Here is a 22250-nt window from a genome sequence, read left to right as displayed (position 1 = left end):
CTCCTCAAACACTACCTCATTAATCCACATCTGCATTTACCGCTCTCCCCCTCCCTCACGTTTATTTAATTGATGTCCCCAGGTCCCTCCTTTTTCCTCTAACCCTGCCCTCTGCCACTACATCTCGCAGTGCACTCTCAACCTTCCCCTCTGTATTTCTTCCTCACTTTGTCCACTCCAAACAAACAATTACATTAAACACATTTTCATTTACAATGCCAATAGCACTAACTCTAGCAAATGTGAGACCTATTGCATTGCAAATGCTTGTTTAAGATGGATGGATCGTCGCCGACTTTTATCAGTAGAGGGACCATTATTGCCTCCTTGAAGGAGGTAGGGACTTGGTGAAAAGAAATAGGGCGAGACCAGAGAAGCGAGTAATGACAATTTTTAAGACCTCAGGAGAGCAGGGATCATTTGGAGAGCCCGATTTCATTTTATTCAAGAGGTCTGTAAGACACACCTTGCTAATGGTGGGCAGATCAAACATTATGGCTGAGTTGCAGTCTGTTGTAGATGTAGCCGAGGGTGAAGATACTGGCTTTGATATTAGTAATCTTATCGATAAAGAAATAATTGAAGGCCTCACATAAATTCTGAGAGGGAGTGATTCTAGGAGTCACTCTATCAGGATTAGACAGTTCGGCTACAATTTTGAAGACCTATTAGTTGACTTAGTAATTTGGTCTGGAAAGAAGTCCAATTTGGCTTGTATAATGAGCCTCTTGTACTGTTTGAGAAGTGTCAAGTAAGTTGCTTTTTTGTCAGCGGAGTAGTTTTCACACCAATTGCGTTTGGCACGACGCAGTTCTAATTTGTCTGACTGTAAATTATCAGAGAACCATTTTGAGGTGTTGTGGCACCTTGGAGGTCTGACTCTCCGAGGAGGAGCATCAATATCGCTAGCATCGGTCAACCATTTCTCAATTCCTTCCTCAAGTCTGTTACAACTGCCAATTGGGTCAGGCAAGGAGTTTGCCAAAAAGCTGCAAAAGGCATCACTATTGACCCAGGCCCAATTTCTAGAGAAACTGCTAGCGCCTGATTGAGACTTAGACAGGGTCACATCAGCAAGTAGGAATTTGATTAGGGAATAGTCATACCACGTGCATGGCAGTACTGCTATCGGGGAAATAGAAAGATTCATGGTCCAGCCTTTTTGTGGGTAGGTGAGGACATATGTCGGGTAAGTTAAATCAAAGGATATTTCACCACCTGTGTCGTAATTTGCCCAATAATTAAAATTGCCTAAGATTAAAATCTTTGCAGACTCAATTACTGGAGATATCTGTTCTGCTAGGGACTGAGGGGAATGAGGCATGTGGCCCGGGGGCCTATATACTAAAATACAGATCAAGGGGGTGGTTGAGGAGTCAAGTTTTATAATAAGGCTGTCAATCAACGGCATGTCTAATGGTGTGAGACTAGGGAACTTTAAATGCTTCTTTATAATGGCTACTACACTGTCTCCAATTTTGCTAGTGGGGCGATGAGAAGACAGAATATAGTAGCTTTCTGGGAGGGCAGCAAGAATATCAGGGGATGTTAGAGTCTCAGTGAGAAACAAAATGTTGGGATTATCAGAGTCCAATAAGTGGAAAATATTGATCTCATGTTTAACCATAGATCTGATGTTCAAGTAAAATATGTAAAGCTGATTAGGAGAGGCGAACTTCCAGGGGAATCAGTAGAGAAGAATATATTTGGTTCCGCCAGGACAGTGGCATTGCTAGATTTATTCAGTAACCCACGATCGGAGAGAAGTCGAAGGGTAGGACTGATGGACTGTAGAATGTAACAGCGTAAGCTCTTTCGATTTGTAAGTGAATCGTTGGGCGAAATGGCTGTCCCCTGGCTCGAGAAGACAGCCTTGCGTTTGACGTGCCCTTGGTGCGCCCATGGCGCGTCCACGCCACTGGTGACATTAAGATGGTGAGGAGCTCTTACAGACTCCTCCCCCAGCTGACAGATTGGTTCCCCCCAGCCAATCAGGAAAGAGAGCGCATCCTCCCTCAAGCTGTTACAGCAAAGTGTGGCGATAAAAATAACATTTTAAAAAGAGTAAAGTGCAAAAACTGTTTGGCAGAGCTAATGAAAGCTAAAATGTGGCAGGGTCTAAGTAGCAGGCACAGTTTCAAGTTATCCTATTTTTTTTCACCCCGCCTCATCCCGCAAAGGAAGAGGAGAGACTCCACCAGCAGGAACCAAATAGAGCGTCGTTGTTCTACCTTGACCGCACAAAACTGCTTCAAGTGGATGGTCAACTGTTCGTCTGGTATGTCAGGGCAAGAAAAATAATGCCATGCATAAATGGGCCATCTTTTAATGGTTCGTGCTCTGCATTCAAATGTGCTACACTTTGCCCAAGAAGCAACCCCCAGAGGGTTTACATGCTCATTCCACCAGAACAAAGGCTGGCACTAGGAGTCCTGGTCCTGGACATCTGCCAGACAGCAACATGGTCTTCTCTGCACTTGTTCAATAAGCAATACTGCCTGGAACGTCAGGTCTGTCGGGACAGGCATTTTGCCCCTTTGGTCCTGCAGGACTTTTTAGTGTGAAATTGTTTTGCAGATAGCACCTCCAGGGAGGTACTGCTTGGGTATCTATACAAACATAAGTAATCTGCGGCTAGAAGTTATGTTATGTTATGGTTCAGCGCCGGGACGCCTCGTTGCTGGGGCAGCTGTTTTGCGCTTAATAAAATATTAACATAACATAACATAACAAGTCTCTATCAGATGAACAAGTTACTTATCTTGTGAAAGAGACTCTAGCTGCAGATTCCTTACTGATCTACCCATCCTCCCTGCTCAGTGAACGGATTTCTAGGGACAGGGCTATTCCCTTTTCAGGGCCCTAGTTTTACACACCAGTGGTCAGTGTTAACTGACGTCAGCGCAATTGGGTGGCACCTATATAGGCACCGCGCATGTAATTTCCGGCGCAGACGATGCCGAAGATGCCATGTGGAGGCCAATGACACAACCTACCGGCACGTAGGGGTACTGCTCACGAAAGATTTCGAGATCTTGTCTGACGCCTGGGGAAAATTCTATGGTAAGGAATCTGCGGCTAGACAGAGTCTCTACCAGATAAGGCGTTACAGAAGGTAGGTAACTTGTTCATATGGTAGTTCATTCTCTCCTGATCAAAACGAGGCAGATAAAATATAGGCTTATGATGTAAGAGTAGTGACACAGAGCTTCAAACTCTTTTATTTTATTTTTTATTTCTGGATATGTTTTAAAAATCCTGTCTTAAAGGGTAGGTTTTGGTAGAAATCTAATTCTACACTAAGCTCGAAACAAAGCTTTAAAGTCTTAAAATTAGCTGCAACTTTCAATGTAATTTATGTTGATTAATCATGTTATATGGAGTTTCAGGTGAGGGGATTTTTTTCAGTGATAGACTAGATTTTAGCTACTACTTCTTTTGGCTGGTGCTGTAAGATTCTTGGATGGCTCATTTTCCACTCAAAATGCATGGTAGAATGGCCTAGTGTGCAAGTCACCATTCAGCTTTCTAGAATCTTTATTTTGTGGAAATTTGTACAATTTCTACTCACTAACATGCTGTACACAGTATGACTTAAAAGATTAGCAGCTACAACATAGAAACATGTTATGTGTTTCTTTATGGGATGCATTTATGTTATTTGGATTGAAAGATCTCAGCAGACAATCAGAGATACTCCTCGCCCAATTCGCTTTCCTCAGTCAGCTCTTTCATTCTTTCATTCTTGCTGGGGGGGAATGCTCCACAAGGGAGACATGTGGAAGGCCATATGGCTTTCACTGATGCCTAGGCAAAACGTATATCTAACTATAGTTTGATAATCTCAGAAAGGTAAAATGTGGGCATCTCTATGGTCAGACAACATAAAGGTGATGGGCAAAAAAAATGATGGATGGTTATAACGTGGCCTTTAACTTGCTGGGAACTCTGCATTCTTGAACATCTTCTTTGAGCTTGGGTTTCTCTACAGCCGAGGACTGTACCATGTGCTGCTAAGACTGGAGGACCCCGTGTCTCGAACACCTGCAACCGTGCATGCATTTTCATGTTGCTGAGCGTCTTCAAGTGTGGCATATATGTCATACTAGGGCAGAGTCAGCTCAGGGCACAGTCTTGGTGAACTTCTCCCATTTACAAATTCACTGAGATAACAAATAAGTTACTGATGTAAAATGCTTTTGCCACAACTTCTTAATTGCTTTATTCCTGTGGGTAGCATTCCATAATATTTTTGGTACTTTTGTGGTATTATAGAAGAGGACCAGCAAAATGCGAATCAGTCTTGGTCCTACCACAGGAACAGAAGCAAGTCCTTATGTGGTTTGTCTTTTCTGTGCCTCGTATATGAAGGTGCAGCTTAAGTCTCTGTGCATCTCAAGCTAGGGGCCCTGTTCCTCTATCAATTTGGGTTGAAGTGTTCTTTTAGGGCTAGGTAAAGACTGATTTACCTATGGTTGGTCTATTCTTGTAATGGCATACACAGACTAACCAAAGGAATTCCCAGTGTTTAAGAGGCCTTTTAAGCCAATATTTTTTTATTCCTCACAGTGCGTTGATTTGTGTGATTTATATGCTGAAACATGAGACCTAAGCTCGCACTGCCTGAGTACTCCAAGTCCACCTCACTGATGAGGCTTATAAGCCAGAAAAGCACCTGTGGTGACTTGTATTTCAAAAGAAGGCATGTGAGCTAAGAGTTCAGGTTGGGGGGTGTCAAGACTAATTTGCCTATGTTTGGCCCCCATTATTTAATGATAAAGGAGTTCAAATATGCTGGACTCAAATGCTACCAGCACACATTCTTGGTGGTTAAGAGCTGGTAAAAGAATTTCATCCATCAGCTTTTTAAATATCTTTCAGGCTAATATGCTGATGAGACTTAGGGGCTGATTACAATGTCGGGCGGAATCAGGACCAACCGACCTCTGGTCGGTGATTCCAACCACATTATTAGGATGCAACCGAAATGCTACAGTTGCAGACTCCCATTTCTTTATGGGATCTTGTGCTGCAGCCAGAAGCCGGCTGCAGCACAAGCTTCCATAAAAAAAATTGATTTTGTGTGTATCCCTGCACTGCGTGGCAGGCACCTCATCGTACCTGCCACGCGGTGCACGAATTGACAGGGCGGCACACCCAAGGCTGCTGATGCATGGGGGTCCTGCTAGGGGTCCCGGAGGTCACTTTTACGACAGGCTTTTCATGTTGGAAAGCCCTTTTCCGACATGAAAAGCCTGCCGGAAACCTCCATCATACACCCCACGTGGAAACGCCGTCCATAGGGGATTATGTGCAGCCTCTACCTGGCTGAAGGGCTCCTTGACCCCGTCAGAAGCCAGTTGTATTGATCCGCCTATTTCAAATCTGACAGGCTGAAATTTGAAACCTTGTTTGTCGGTCGGAGGCTTTCCGACCGACATCCAAATTGGCCCCTAAGCATCAATCTGCAGATGAGACCCATAGACATGAAGGACATGTAATTGTGGTGATTTTTAGAAACGTGCTGATTGAGACCTTATATCTCTGTGACAACCCCTGGGGTGATCCTTGCAGAGTTTGACCGCCTAGCTATGGGATGAGGGTTACCAGGGTATACAATGTAGTTCGTCATTAGAGTGATGGTGTAAAAAACTCACAGAATGACTGCCTTTAAATCTTAAACAGACGCTTTTGGAGATATGCAGGTCATGACTGTCTGACAGCAGCTGACACCTTGAGAACACCTATGTGTCCGCATGTACCTAAACTCTACTGAAGTAGAGCACTTATGCGTAAAAGATGGCACTGTTAAGGGCGTTTTGAGCATCCAGCTCTGGGGTTGATGTTCTTATTGGCTTGTACTGTGGCTACTCTTGAGGTGAAGTTCTGAGAGATGTGTTGTAAAGCTCTATAACCCGTTTCTCTACCTTTACAGGTGATCACTATGTATGAAGATAACTATCCTGAATCTCTCAAGCGTCTCTTCATTATCAAAGGTGAGACCTCATTGTATTGCAGGTGCTAGGCTACTCTCCGTGAATATCATCAATCACAACACACACTATGCACACAGAAAGTGCTCATTCGCTGATATGCTCTAGCAAGTGTGCAAATATACATGCATAGACCATGCACCATCATGCACAACACACACTGCATACCTTCCCTCACTACTCCACCACTCCCCCCACCCTTGAGATACACCCAGTCAAGGAGCAGAATGACTTCTCTAGGTACACATCAGGCAGTCTGTACTGCTAATTCACAACTATGGTACAGGTATCAGAACTGCTTAGCTGCAACAGGGAGAGTAGAATACTTTCTAACCAGCAAACATTGAATTATATTTATTGTCACTATTTGTGAAACATTGGGTCCTGTGCAAACAACAAGAATGATCTTTTATGTTAAATGGTCTATTTTGGGCATAGTTGTCATGCAGGGCAGCATAGGGCTAAACCCATCAACTTAAACATGGCCATTTCATACTTATTTTGGACAGAGAGTAACAACTTTTGAAAACAATTTGGAAGGAAGGTTATTTAACAAACATTTACCAGCGCTGTTTCCAACTTGCACTGCCACAACCGCATATTAATTTCTACAGCACTCAACATTGAGAGCAAGGATTCCAGTAAAGGAGAAAGCTGTCAGTGAAGGCCACACTAGGTATATGTGAGGGGGAAATGTTTAGAGTTGTAATACAACGTTCGAAGCTATTGGGTGGCTTAAGTGTCCACAGATTCCATGGAGGCCAGCCATCAGCACTGCACCAAGCACAATATTTGAAAATGGATTATTTGGAGTGAGCGACTACCCACAAAGGGAACAATAGAAACCCTTTTCTGATGGATACATCTTCCTGTGGATTCCTCACCTTTTGAATTAGCCCATGCGCAGCATTCCACTGAAACTTTTCTCCATAGCTCTCCCACTCGATGAGGACGTCACAATGGAATGTCTCCGCACGTGACTCCGCATAACATCATCGGAGCCATAAGAAGACTTTGTCGGTGTGCTGACGTCCGTTCCCTTTTTTTCTGCTCCGTCGATGTGTAACTTTTTTTTCCAGGGCTCTCCATTTCTGGAGTTTCTTTGTTGCAGGTTCTTCTTGTAATTGTAGTAGTGATTATGGCTACCCAGAAGAAGTCCGGTTTTAAACCTTGTAGGGAATGTGGGGGTCATATATCAATTACTGACCCCCATGAGGATTGTTTATGGTGCCTCTCGTCAGACCACGACGTCAAGGGGTGTTCGTCATGCAGGTGCATGAATCCGAAGGCCTTGAAAGAGAGGGAGGCCAAGTTGTTTATGGCTAAGGAGAAAAAAGCAGAAAAGGGTCCGGAGGAGGTCGGGATCCAAGCTCCTGTGTCTCCGACGCCATAACCGGAGCCAATTAGACTGCCTCTTCAAGCGGTCTCTGAGCGGGTGATAAAGGATCAAGGATATCCAGCCTTTCCAGCTCCAGGTACTGATCAGTCGCATTTCCTGAATGCAATGTTCGGCATGTTTGCCAGAGCGGTTAACCCTGCTGGTGCCCTGGCTGTCCCGATGGGAACGTTTTCATACTCCCTTGGAGGTTTTCCACCTCACTTTACACAGGCACCTTTCATTACAATGGCTCCTTTGGAGTTGGCCTCTCCCGACACTGAGGTTTTTGACGCCGGTTCAATCCCTGGAGGGTAGAGTGCCGTTAGATGGCTCTTCTCCGATGCCATCTGGCTCTGGTCCGGCGCCGACTCAGCCTTGTCCTGTGCCTTCAACTATTCCTGTGGAGCCTCCATCAACAACGGACCTGAAGTCACTGGCGCCACATCTGGGGCTTCTGACGCTGATCCCTAGGATGAGATGCAGAAGGGAGGCACAGAGGCTGCTGGAGGAGGAAGAATATCAAGAGCAGCAGGAAGAGCCTGCAGAGGGTGAGATTGTTGACCCTATGCAGGAGTTAGAGTGACTGCAGGAGGCTATTGGGTTGGACACATCCCCTTAACAGGAGCTGTCCTCACCGAAAGACCTACCATCACAGGAGGTCTCCTCTTATCACTCTATAATAAGGCAGGCAGATCTACTGATTTGCTGTTACCTACTGCAGAGCTTAATATCAATATTTTAACAGAAGTGATTAATTCTCCTTTTTCTGCTCCAGGACCTCTGCTTCTCTTAAATGAGGCTTTGTCTGAGCCCATTTTAGAGTTGTGGCAGAAACCAATGACTGCCTCTGCGGTGTCATATCGATAGCAAGGAGATATAAGGTGGCTCCAGGAGATCCTGCTTTTCTTTCCACACACCCATCTCCTGAGAGTTTAGTGATCCAGGCATCATGCTCTACTAAATAGTCTGCAGGCTCTTTCCCATTTACGCCTGCAGATATAGAATCGAAGAGGATGGAGCAGTCGGCAAAGAAAGTATTTTTCTCAGCCAGTATGGCTCTGAAATCGACAAATGCGACATGTCTCCTGGGTTGCTATATCCACGCTCTGATGGACTCAGCAAAGGACGTGCTCCCAAGCTGAAGTTTTATGACACCCAAGCTGCGGCCTGTCAGATCATTCAGTCAGGACTTGATACTACAGACTCTGTTGCCAGAGTTATGGGTTCCTCGGTGGCAACCAAGAGACACGCTTGGCTAATGGGTTCTGAGTTTTCATCTGATGTACAGGCCACCCTATTGGACTTGCCTTTTGATGGTTCTGTTCTTTTTGGTGCCAAAGCGAACTCGGTGCTACACCACTTTAAAGATAGTAGAGTCTCAGTGAGATCGTTGGGTCTTCAGTCCCAGTCCAGAGGTTTTTGGTACCGCAGATTTTGCGGGGTTGGCAGTACTTCTTCCTTTTAAACCCAACAAATGGCAGCAGCCCCAACAGCAGCAACAGGCAAACCATCTGTATAAGTCATACAGAGGAAAAGGTAATCTGCGAGGCACAGCTTGGCAGCAAACCTCCTCCTCTGACCCCGCCCCTCCAACTGGGACTGCAGGGAGGCAGCTCTACATCCTCCATGCTAGAGCATGCTGGTCCTGTAGGAGGACGGGTGTCCCACTTTCTACAAAATTGGGGGTAGGTTACTTCAGTTGCCCCAGTATTGGAACTTTCATAGATTCCCATGCTTTTGTATCATTCCCCGTTACCTGAATGGGAGTCTCGGTAACCAAAAATAACATAGCAGTAGGTACAAAAGAGAAAGAAAAGGCCTAGGCCTCATTCCTTTTTGTAGCATATCCGCCTCTTTTTGTAAAAGAAACCAAACTAATCATCAGCCAATCAGAAGAGTCTCACCCCTTAGAACCCTCCTGAAGGAACCTCAGAGCCTCAGATTTCCTACTGCACGTTGTGCTTAGGGAGTCTCCTTTGAGCTCTGCTCAATCTCAACTCTTTTCAAGTGTTTTCTTCAGGATTTCTCTTCAGAATTGTTGGCTGTCCCTTCGAGGATGTCTGATAAGGAGAAGAAGGCCCTTTTCAAGCCATGCTCCACCTGTGGCAAGAAAAGATTGTTTTGTTGAGGATAGGCATAAAGATTGTATATATTGCCTCTATCCTGATCATAAGGCTGCGGACTGCAAGATTTGCCTCACCTTTTCTACCAAGACCCTTCGGGACCGTGAGGGTAGGCTTCTTACCTGGCTCCAGAAGTTGAAGTCCAGAAAGGACACAGCCTCTAGTGACAGTGAAGACTCTTCTTCAGCCTCCTCTTCAAGAAGGTGAGTCAAAAGGGGTAGGGTTTCCCCTTCTCGTTCTATGGAGCGTCCATCTAAGGCCTCAAAAAAGACCCCCAGAGAGTCTGAGAGCCAAAGTCCGGTTGAATCTCCTCACCACGGTGAAAAGGAGAGGGATGGACCATCTACACCTTTTTCTGGGACAAAGAATGCTCCAGCCTTCAAGAAACAATCTTCTCAGTCTTCTGAGAAGTCTGACAAGAGTTCCAAGTCGTCGACGACACAGCTGAGGCTTCGCCGACGAAGGCGTTGAAGCCCAATGTTAAAGTGGTGCCGTCGACGGGCTCGTCGACGGTACGATCGACGTCGACAGGATCGTAGGCGTCGACGGGGTCGTCGACGATAGTGACAGCGACTTCGACGACGGCATCGACGACGGCAGCGACATTGATGTTTTTGTCGTCGGCAGGTGACGACGACAATTTCATTGTCAAGTGCTTCGACGACAACTTTGACGACGACAGCAGGAGCATCAACGGTCTCGTTGACGGCGTCGACACCCATCGCGTCGTCGATAGTTTGCTCGTCGACGGGGTCTACTCCGGTGACGACGCCGACGACGGCAGCATTACCAGGAACAACTCCATCCTCGACGGGACCGTCGACGATACTGTCGTCGACGGAAAGGATCACTATTTCCATGAGGCAGATTACACCTGACATGACGTCCCCGAGGAGGGTTACCCCCTTGCCTCCAGCTCTTCTGTTAGAAGAGGATGATGACGACTCAGATGAGGAGGATCAGGACTCGTATGGATATGCACACAGTCCTTCCCAGCTTCTAGTAAAATGTCAGGAGACGGATTCCGAAGGAGAGTACCTGCAGGAATGTGGGTATCAACATTCTGCTCAGCCACAGGACTTTACGAGGCAAGAGATGGTGTCTGTACCTTCTTCGCTCTTGCAGGATCTCCACAACATGCTGCAGGATTACAAATTCAGATGTTCACAGCCTGCTGCTATTTCCGACTACGCAAACCCTGCCGGTCCCTACGACCCCAGCACTGGTTTCTCCAGAGTTGCCGGCTCAGGTGATATCTCAGCCGCAAACAGCAGTTCCACAGGTACCTTCAATACCACTGGACACTCACGATGATTCCTCGGAAGAGGATCAAAACTTTGATGGCAGACCTACTCAAGGCGTAGAATGGGACGAGTATGTCATCCCAGACCTGGCTTCACAAATCACATTCTGAGGATTTACAATAGGGTTCTTGGGAAGAACTTCGGGAGTGATGGGAGGTTCTTGTCGACTCAGGACGTCCGCCTTCCTGTTTTCTGTCCCTGGGCGGTAGGTAACCAGGAAGTCTTACTCCGCAAAAAACAGCATCCAACGTAGTTGTCTGGGTATTAGATGTCTTGTATCCTTCATGAATTGCAGGTTGCGATGGTCAGTGAAAACCGTTACAACATGTTTGGATCCCATTAAATACTGCCTCCACTCCTGGAATGCATTCCGGATGGCCAACATCTCCTTTTCAGCAATGGTATAGTTATGTTCAGCAGCATTGAGTTTTCTGGACATGCAGGCGACTGGATGTACGTGACCTGAATCGAGATGACGTTGAGAGAGCACTGCCCCTACCGCATACTCAGAGGCATCGGCTTCCACAATGTATGGTTGTTCCGGACCAGCAGGTCTCAATACTGGAGCAGATGTGAATGCGGTTTTCAGAGCCTCAAATCCGAGTTGGGCCTCTTTGTTCCACTGAAACACCACTTTTTTCTGCAAAAGGCGTGATAGAGGAGCGGCCAACATAGAGAAATGATTGATGAAGCGACTGTAAAAATTTGCGAACCCCAGGAAACACTGGATATCTCGAACCGTCTTAGGAGTAGGCCAGTCTTTCACAGCTTGTATCTTGCGATCCGACATCTCCTGACCCCACGGGGTTAACATGACTCCTAGGAATTCAACGGTGGTAACACTGAATTCACACTTACTGATCTTACAATATAATTGGTCCTTTCGTAATGTCTGCAAGATGGTGCTTACATGAGCGCCATGAATTTCTGTGTTGGATGAATAGATTAAAATGTCATCAATATAAACCACCACAAAATGGTCAAGGAATTCTTGTAGCACGTCGTTCAGAAAGTATTGGAACGCGGCAGGCGCATTACATAATCCAAATGGCATCACTAGATATTCGTAAAGCCCAAATCGTGTTTTAAATGCCGTCTTCCACTCGTCGCCCTGTCTCATTCTTACCAAATGGTATGCTCCTTTTTAAATCCAAGCGAGTTTATATCAATGCTTTCTTCACTTGCTCTAGTAAAACTTTAATGAGAGGCAACGGATACCGTTTTTTTACAGTGATTGCATTGAGTGAATGAAAGTCCATGCAAGCGCATAACTCCCCATTCGCCTTAGGTATAAAAAATAATGGAGAGGCTGCCGGTCACTTAGAGACTGTGATGAAACCCAAGGCCAGGTATTCATCCAAGTACCCACGGAGATGTAAAGTCTCCGGTTCCGTTAATGCATATACTCTCCCCAATGGTATGACTGCCCCTGGTAGTAGATCAATTTGGCAGTAGTATTGCCGATGTGGTGGTAATGTTTCAGCCATTTTCTCGTCAAAGACATCTGCTAGGTCTTGATATTCCTCTGGTAATACCACGGGATGTTCCATTGCCATCGCTATATATTGTCTGTCTGCCAATATGGAAGCTGGATTTTGTCTTTCTTTCAGGCAGTTCTGTAAACAATAATCAGACCGGAAAGAAACTGATTTATCCATCTAATTCACATGAGGGTTATGCTTCCTCAACCATAGTGACCCTAAAATTACGCCATATTGAGGTGCCGTTATCACACTAAAAACCAATTGTTCTCGATGGTCCGGCTCGTGTAGTACCTCCATGTCTTCCGTGCAGAATCGAATGGGACCAGCCTCCAACCTTCGGCCATCAACCGCATAGACTGCTTCAGGATGTTCTTTTTCTCGTAATGACAGTCCCAGGGTACATGCTTGTTCTTGATTAATAAAACATCCTGTTCCACCAGAATCCACCATGGCGGGCAATGAACACCATAAGTCTTTGATAAAGAAATGAAGTTTCATGAAGAAATGGTCTGTCTTAATGAGGGGATTTTTATCCAAAGAAGGGTTGTATGAACAGCCTGAGGAGACCCCTTTGATGGCCCTCAAGCGCTGTAGTTTCCCGCAGCTACCGTAGAGGCCACAGGCAACATCTTTCTATTGTCAGCACAAGGATACCTTGTTCTTAATGTACATCCCCAAATGAAATGCCCTTTCTTGCCACAATATAGAGATAGGCCTTTCTTCCTTCGGTATTCCCGCTCTTCTGTGGTAAGTGCAGAGCGCACAGCCCCAAAGTCCGTGGGTTCCGTGTTTTTAGTTATGGGTCCTTCGGATGGACTGGGTACCTCCACTCTCGTAAATTCCCGCTCTTTTCTTTTATGTTCTCCCTTCCGTTCCATCTGTGATCAAGCCTTAATACCAGACTTATCAAATCCTCACAGGTTACTGGCTGAGGGTCGATTTGCGCCAGAATATCTTTCATCTCCTCTCGTAGGGCTTGATGAAAGATAGCAGCCGGCTTCGCTTCGGGCCACTCGGTGTCAGTGATGAGTCGACAAAAGTCATTCAAATAAGAGATAAGATCCCTACTTCCTTGACGTAATTCTAACATATCCCTATCAACAGAAAGGGTGGCCGATTTGAAAAGGTTTTTTCAAATTCCCTTATAAAAGAGTCCCAGTTATATAATAACGGGTTCGTCCCTACGTACTAAAGGCACAGCCCATTGTGCCGCATCCCCTGCCACATAAGAAATGAGAAATGCTACCAGAGAGTGGTTGGTAGTAAAGGCTTTAGCCTTACTTGTAAAGTGCAACATAACCTGCGTTAGAAACACGTTTACCTTACTACTATCCCCGCAAATCTCTCAGGAGTGGCCAGGGGAATGGGTATAGGCACTTATACTACTACAGGGGGAGCTGATGCTGCACCTGCGTTGAAAGGGTTCCTTTGCATTCGATCCACTACCGCCTGTAACATAGCTGTTTCTGCCCTAGATGCAGCGAGTTCTGTTTGTACTAGGGTAAGGGCTGCTATGACGTCCTCCAGAGTGGCCATCTCAACATGCGACTGGGAGGATATTGATATGTAGGCCGGTTACTCTGTCGCAGTCTTGAATCCTCAGTCTTATGTTGCTCTTAATGGTCCACCTCTTGATACCACCACGGTCTGACTTAGTACACAGACTCCATGGAGTGAAGTACTTGGTTTTTAAGAACCCAGCGGTGCCAGGGAACACACCCTAAGACTTTGAGTCCTTCCTGTTTCAGACTACAGAAACACAGAGTCTTCTTGGTGAAGTCAAAGATCGTATTTATTGGCTGCAGCCAGTAACAGGTATCCTAGAAGTACAACACGGTGTATATTTTCAGGAGACTGCTCAATCTTACAAAGCCAGCCTTCTCTTTTAATACAAAATATCATGCTTTAGGCAAACATTCCTTATTTTACAGTTGACCATTCACATATTTCCACTACAAAGAAAAAGCAGAGTCATGATGACAAGCCCATATTTCAGTTTGTCCAGCTCACAATCAATTACCCGGCAAGGCCCAGTATTTTCATCACATATCGACGGACCCCCAATAAAAACGGGTACCTCCTCCTCATAAAGCAAGTCATAAAGAAAGAAACAGGGACAGGTGTGTGTAAGAATAGGCATGGTTTGTGTGCGATGAAAGGTTTATGATATGTTGTGCCTTGATACTAATCTCATTCGCTCACTGGGAAAGGAACTGGCCGAACAGGTTTGGCTTGAGGCAGTGGAGTCAGCTTGCCCAGGTCACAGAGGAGTCAGCAAAGGTGTACGTGTCCTTCAGACTCGTTTTTGGCCTTAGTCATTGGGCCTATGTGAGGGCAATCACGAAATGGCTGCCGTTCACAAAATGGAACCCGAGGGTTCAAGATGGAAACTCTGATTTCAGGATGATTTCGTCAACCGAATATGACGAAAATGCTTGTGCATAGTATTCTAATCATTCTCGGTCTGATGATACCAAAATCGTCACGATACGACGATGTTTATAACACGGGTTCAAAATTTTCAGTACCACAGGAGTGATCAAGCGAGGGAAGGGAAGGAAGGGGACAACAGGGAGGGAGACCTGTAAAGACAAAAGCACTTTGATAACACACTGTTATAAAGATTTCCTACTCTTCTCTTGATCTCACTACATATACATGCCCTAGTATAAATACCTGTAAAAGAAAATAATCTTCTCTTTTTGTCAGCAGGTAAATTGAGGTCAGTTCGTAGCACACATCTACAGGAAGGAAACAATAATTAATACTAATCTCTATAGATGTGAATATCCTGCTAGCCTTTCTCCTACCTACCAAAGGATATGTGACTCTTTGCCTTTACAGGGGGTGCAGGGCTGACAGTAGAATAATTCAGGATCCCCTGTTTTCAAGACAACAGAAAATGCCCCAACATAGGCGATTAGACACACACTAGCTCCATTCAGGGGAATAGTCAATATGGCTAGCCAGCGTAATTCAATTCCACTAGAACTTTAATAGTGTTCAGAAAATGCTATCCAGTTTCCTTGATCTGATTCTTCCCAGAATCTTTAGGTAGACTTAAGAATTTAGGTACTTTCAGATACAATAGTGTTTAAACAAACAAACAAGTCTGTCCCCTCCGTTAACAGCACGGAGGTAGAATATCAAGCAGTCTCTCTTTTCCAGAGAGAACAATTAGTGTGCTCAAATTATGCTTCCCCGCAAGAACCAAGAAAGTGGTTCATCCAACAGGGAAGCCACGGATTGCAACAATGGATATCACCCGCAAGAACCGAGTACTGGTTCATCCAACGGGAAGATCGTGAACAGGAAGGTCGGAAACAAGAAACACTGCTTCCGCTGAGAACACAAACGGATCGGACTGAAGATGGAAACAGGAGCAGTGGTGCGACAACACCCTTACCAGACCTCAGGGAATCCTCGGGTGACTCAGCGGGAAGGAGTAACCGGGAACCGCAGATCTCTCCTGCCGGAATAAATATGCTCAGTCAATGGTGCAATGACGTCCTCGCGAGCGCGCGACTGAGACTCATGGGAAATGTAGTCTCTCAGCATCGCATCTCGTCAGTGGCGTCCTCGATGGTTTCTGACATCCTTTCATGGAAATTGGCTCTCCTTCTTGCCCTCACTTCTGCAAGACGCATTGGGGAGCTACAGTCTCTCACGATTCAGGAGCCATTTCTCCAATTCAAGAGGAATACTGTAATCTTACAAACTAATCCAAGGTTCATACCTAAGGTACCTTCGGATTTCATCTGAATGAGCCAGTAATTCTTAAATCTTTCTTTCCTCACCCTTCCACACCAGCAGAAAGGTCACTGCATTCTCTGGACGTGCAAAGGTGCTTGAAATTTTATTTGGATCGCACCAAGGAATTTCGTAAATCCTCGCAACTTTTCATTGCTTTTGGTGGTCTTCGTAAGTGCCTCCCTCTTTCAAAACAAAGTATTGCGAGATGGATCTCCAGTGCCATTCTCTATTGCCACTCAACAGCGGGGAAGCCGCTGACCAGCAGAATTAGAGCACATTCCACAAGATCTGTGGCTTCTTCGTCCGCTCTCTTTGCGGGAGTACACATCAGAGACATTTGCAGGGCTGCAACATGGAGCAGCATGCAAATCTTTACAAAGCATTACTGCTTGGAATCCTTGACGCAAAAGGACACAGCGGTGGGCCAGGCCGTCCTGAGGAACCTCTTCCACTGATTGGTGAGCTTTCCTTTCTATCCCTCCTTCCTTTTCTGCACATTTTGTATCTTTAGAATACTGATGGCTTTTGCAATGTATGTTTATGCTACAAAATGTGCTTTATGGCTTACTGCTTGCTACTCTGATACAAAAGCATGGGAATCTATGAAAGTTCCAATACTGGGGCAAGAAAGCAAGTTACTTACCTGTAACTGGGGTTCCCCAGTATTGGTACCTTTCATAGATTTCCATGCGCCCACCCTCCTCCCCAAGGAAAGCTCAGCCTCCAGCAGATATGGTTACTGTTACACAACGGCTGCGAAAATCTGAGTCTCTGAGGTTCCTTCAGGAGGGTTCTAAGGGGTGAGGCTCTTCTGATTGGCTAATGATTAGTTTGGTCTCTTTTACAAAAAGAGGCGGATATGCTACAAAAGGGAATGAGGCCTAGGCCTTTTCTTTCTCTTTTGTACCTACTGCTATGTTATTTTTGGTTTCCGAGACTCCCATTCCGACGACGGGGAATGATACAAAAGCAAGGGAATCTATGAAAGTTACCAATACTGGGGAACCACAGTTACAGGTAAGTAACTTGATTTCATCTCTGGGTATTTCATCTCATAGAAAATGGGTATGCCCTTCCTTTCTGGGAGTTTCCCCCTTCTTACCCCACTCGTTAGAGTTGGTGCTCAGAGGATTACCTGCTGCTTCTACAACAGGAGGTTCTGTCTTTGCTGCATAAAGGTGTGATAGAGGTGGTTCTGGTGCAGGAAACGGGTCAGGGATGCTACTCTCGGTATTTCCTGATTCAAAAAAAGGACTGTCGATTGAGGCAGATCCTAGACCTCAGGGTCTTGAATTTTTTCCCTCAGGCAGGAGACGTTCAAGATGTTGACTCTGGCTCAGGTTCTTCTGACGTTGCAACAGGAAGACCGCATGGTGTCGATCAATTTGCAAGATACGTATTGTCACATTCCCATCCTGAAGTCGCATCGGAAGTATCTCCGATTTAGGGTGGGATCTCAACACTACTAGTTTGCGGTCCTTCCATTTTGGTCATACTTCCGCACCTCGAGTATTCACAAAGGTGATGGTGGTGGTAGCAGCACATCTCAGAGGATAGGGGATTCCTTTTTTCCCTATCTGGACGTCTGGCTGCTCAAAGCAAAGTCACCAGAGATGGTGTTGCATCATCTGCAGGTAACAACACGGCTGTAGTTCTAATTGGGTTTTTCGATAAATGTACCCAAATCTCATCTAGTGCCCTCTCGGTGCAACCTGTTCATAGGGGCAGTACTGGACACTACTGCAAGTCATGTTTTCCCTACTCTGCAGAGGATTCAAGACACCCAGGCTATGATTCCAACTTTTTTTTTTTTTGAAAATCTTTATTAACATGAAGGCATCAATGACATATACAATATTGCAGAAGGATTCAATTTGGTCCTACTTCACATTAGACTGGTATTACAATATGGTAATGCGTGTTCGAACATGTAGTGAATATAGTTCCAACAGATACACGGAGTCATAGCAGCAATTGGCCTCATTACAGTATTTGGAACAATACTTATGATTCCAACTTTTAAGAATGGAGTGGCTGTTCCAGTCCTGACGGTCTTGTGTCTGTTCGGTCTGTTTGCTTCCTGCATACTATTGGTCAACCATGCACGCTGACACATGAGATCCCTCCAGTGGTGCCTCCGCAGACAGTTGGTTCAACACAACGAAGATCTCAAGGAGGTGGTCAGAATCTCCAGAGACACTGCAGCGGAGCTGTTATGGTGGAGTGTTTCAGACAACCTGTCTCAAGGGAAGCCTATTCAACTCCTTCACTGGTGGCCACAGTGATAACAGATCCTCTACTCTAGGGCGTGTAGCTCATCTGGGGGATCTGGAGGTCAAAGGCCTTTGGTCTCCAGAGGAAAGATTGTTTCAATTCAATCTTCTGGAATTTCTGGCAATACGTTTGGCTCTCAAGGCTTTCCTTCCTTCCCTTTGGGGTCAGTCGATTCAGGTCCTAACAGACAACACTACTGCGATGTGGTACATCAACAAACAGGGAAGAGTAGGGTTGTATTGTCTCTGCAGAAGGGCTCTGCGACTCTGGTCCTGGGCTCAGGATCATAAGGTTTACGTGATTGCGAATCATCTGGCCGGAGTGCTAAATGTGCGTGCAGTCGGCAGTACTCAGCCGATCACGAGTGGTGTCTCCATTCAGAGGTGGTCCATCACATTTTCAGAATGTGGGGGTTTCCTTGGTTTGACCTGTTTGCCACTCACAGAATGTGCACTGTCTGTCGTTCTGCAGTTAGATTTGGGCTCAGAGCTTCTTTACGCGTTTCCTCCAATACCATACCTTTGATTCCTCAAGTTCTGAGGAAGATTCGCCAAGACCAGACCCAAGTCATATTGATCGCCCCGGATTGGCCAAGAATGGTGTGGTACACAGGCCTCCGTTCTATCTCACTCTCAGCGCAGTCCTCCTCTTGCAGTTGCAGGGGCAGGTTCTACACCCCCATCTCCAGAGCCTGCACTTTCATGCCTGGAGATTGAATGGGGCAACCTGAGCTCTTTCTCTCTCCCACTGGATGTGGTAGATTTTATTTTATAGACCAGAAGACACTCTACCAAATCTGTCTATAATGTTAGGTGGGCCAAGTTTGTAAAATGTTGTGGCGAGAGATCATTTGATCTATTGCAAGCCCATTTGTCTGATATTCTGAGTTTCTCTCTTTCCCTGGCACAACAGGGTTGTGCAGTAGCTACGGTTAAAGGCTACTTGCCTGCCTCCGCGACTTTTCTCTGTGTACCAGACCAACCCTCTTTATTTAAATCCCCCCAATGCATGAGATTTATTAAGGGTCTCACCAATAGGTTTCCTCCCACTCCCTTTATTATGCCTCAGTAGGATTGAATGTAGTTCTTACTTTCTTGATGAGGTTTCCCTTTGAACCCTTGCATAGTTGTCCCTTGAGATTTTTAGCGTTTGAGACAATATTTCTGATTACAATCACTTCTGCTAGGAGGGTTAGGGAGCTACTGGCTCTTAGCTCCAAGCCCCCATTTACCTAATTTCATGCGGATAAGATGGTTCTTAGGACCAGAGCTGCTTTCCTGCCAAAGGTGGTCACTCCCCTCCACTTAGGGCATTCTGTCACTTTACTCACTTTCAATCCTCCCCCTCAGCCTTCTACGGAAGAGGAGAGACTTCACCGCCTGGACTGTAAGAGGTTGGTCAGCTTCAACTGGACAGGACTAAAGACTTCAGGTTAGATGACCAACTCTTCATTGGCTATGTGGGCAAGATGAAGGGCATGGCTGTCCATAAGAGAATGCTGTCTAGGTGGATCATCAAGATCTGCTATGCCTTGGCCAAGAAGGAGCCTCCTAAAGATATTCAAGCTCATTCCATCAGAGCTAAGACTTCTTCTCAGACTTCTCAGCTGTAACTAAAGGTGTCTTTATAGTAGACATCTGAAAGGCGGCAATTTGAGTCCCCCTCCACACTTTCGCAAAGCATGATTGCTTAAACTCGGAGGTGAGGAGGGACGGCCACTTTGCACATTCTGTGCTATAAGATTTTTTGGTATAGGAAGGCAGGCACCCTCCTCCAAGGGCAACACTGCTTGGTTATTCAATTAAAAAGGTGAGGTATTCACAGGTAGATGTATTCATCAGAAGAACAAGTTACTTACCATCGGTAACGCTTTTTATGTTGGATACAGTATTGGCCTGTGGATTCCTGAACGAATTCCCTCCATTGCCTGTCTGTTTATTTCGAAAAATAGTTGACATGTGATTCATGTATTTTATTATGGAATATTTGAAATGATGGGACTTTTCACTAGTATATGTCTATGTTTTAGAATTTCCAGACTTTCCAGTTTCTATCTTGGTTTTGTATACTGAGTATACTTGTGGAAATGTTGTTGGTTCACCTGTACGCCTAGAAGGCACGGAAAAAGTGGGTGGAACTGACGTCAGCACGCCAACGAGGTCTTCTGATGGCTCCCATGTTGTCACACAGAGTCGCGTGCTGAGCCGTTCCATTGTGACGTCCTCGTCGATGTGAGAGCTATGGAGAAAAGTTTCTGTGGAATTCTGTACATTTGGTAATTCAAAAGGTCAGAATCCACAGGCATATACTGTATCCACCAGAAAAAGCGCTACCATAGTTAAGTAACTTGTTTGTTAGGGTGACCATCAAAGTCACTAAATATGCCCGATCACAACCCCCTGGTAGCTATAGCACAGAACAGACGGTCTTAACTTCAAGCAATGTGTAAAGTATTTTCTCAGTACCATAACAGTAATATAGTATACATACATAACAATAGCAATCCCAAACTAAATTGGAAAACTAGAGTACAATTTAGTAAAGAAATGGACACCAAAATGACAAAAATCCAATAAGGGGTACTGGAGATATGCCACACAAAATTGTATCTGAGAGCTATGAGGGTTTGTGTGGAGAGTGGACTGTGGTAATCCTAGTGTCCTCCCTCATCTAACACTAAAATTCCGTTTGGGGCAGTCACTGTACCCATAACAAACCCAGAGATAGATTCCTGGTAGAACAAGCAGGGTTTGCCAGCAACTAGACAGTGCATACACAAGAATTGTTTTGCCATTCTGTTTCTGCCTTTGAAGTGCACCCCAGGTGTTCTATGTAAAACCTCAGCAGACTGCCAAGCAGGATTTGACACTACTGTCAGAAATTATGCTCATAGGCCCAACCTGCAAACTCTCATGTTCAGAGGGGGCATCTCTGCCCATTCATCTCAGCCTATTGTTTACTCCTGGGAGGCCTTTCACACCAATGCAAATGTTAATTAGTGGCTGGCAAAAGTGGAAGGGCAAATGGAAATGTCCTTTTTGATCACTATTGTGATCTCAAACTCTTGATCGACACCGACACCTCATAGCAGTTGGTATATAATATCTTAGTAGGACAGATTTGCCCTTGGGAATTGTCGGGCAGCATTGGGGAGTGAAGTCATTAGTCCATTGGACCACTGCCTGCTACCTTTAATGCTGCTTTAATAGGGCAAAAGGACTGCACCACCCTCCTCAATTTTTACCTGTTCCTTATTTTTAAAACTGCGATAGTAGTGAATTGTTTGGCGCTATTGACCCTCGCTCTGTGTGAGGTCAGACAAAAGCAGGCTCTTTAGAAAGACACTAGGTTGGTGCGTAGATGCCTGCGGTTGCAGAATTTACAGGGCTTATTCCAGTATTGGAATTTTCTAAATTCACATGCTTGAATCATTCCCGTCGTCCTGATCGGAGTCCCCGGTGCTTTTTAACAGTAGTACCATGATAGGTATAGACTAGAAAAAAGACCTAAGGCTCTTACTTTATTAACCTATCATAGTCTTTATTAAAAAAGAGACCAAAGTTTTGCCTTAACCAATCAGCATGAATCACTCTCTAGAACAATCCTGCGAGAAGCTCAGTACCTCAGATTTTCTACCACACATTGTTCTAGGGAGTCTCTTCTGAGCTCAGCTCAGCTTTTCTCAAACTGCACCTTCTCACAGAATATTTCTGGACTTCATTCTTCAGGAAAATACTTTCATTTGATATATACTCTCAGACAAATATATATTCCTCTTTATATATGTTTATTTGACATAAAATCTAAGTGAACTATGTCAGAGAAGGCAAAAAAGGCTTTCTTCACCGAGTGTGCTACCCTCACAAAGACTACATTTATTGTTTGTACCCAGCCAATAAAACGTCAGACTGCAAAATTTGTTGCACCTTTTCTAACAAGAC

General features: G+C 45.2%; 1 protein-coding gene across 2 annotated transcripts in view; it reads left to right on the top strand.

Annotated features, from left to right (window-relative positions):
• LOC147679626 (SEC14-like protein 2) overlaps positions 1-22250 on the top strand; it is a 501045-nt gene that overhangs the window by 285481 nt on the left and 193314 nt on the right. For both annotated transcript variants that reach the window (XM_086943203.1, XM_086943204.1), the window contains one exon: positions 5936-5996. In XM_086943203.1, coding sequence (XP_086799329.1) covers positions 5936-5996 — 61 coding nt within the window. The remainder of the gene's footprint in view (positions 1-5935; positions 5997-22250) is intronic.

This window comes from Lissotriton vulgaris, chromosome 11 (genome assembly GCF_964263255.1).
Source record: "Lissotriton vulgaris chromosome 11, aLisVul1.2, whole genome shotgun sequence".
Classification (NCBI taxonomy): Eukaryota; Metazoa; Chordata; class Amphibia; order Caudata; family Salamandridae; genus Lissotriton; species Lissotriton vulgaris.
This window is presented reverse-complemented; position numbering and strand designations above follow the sequence as displayed.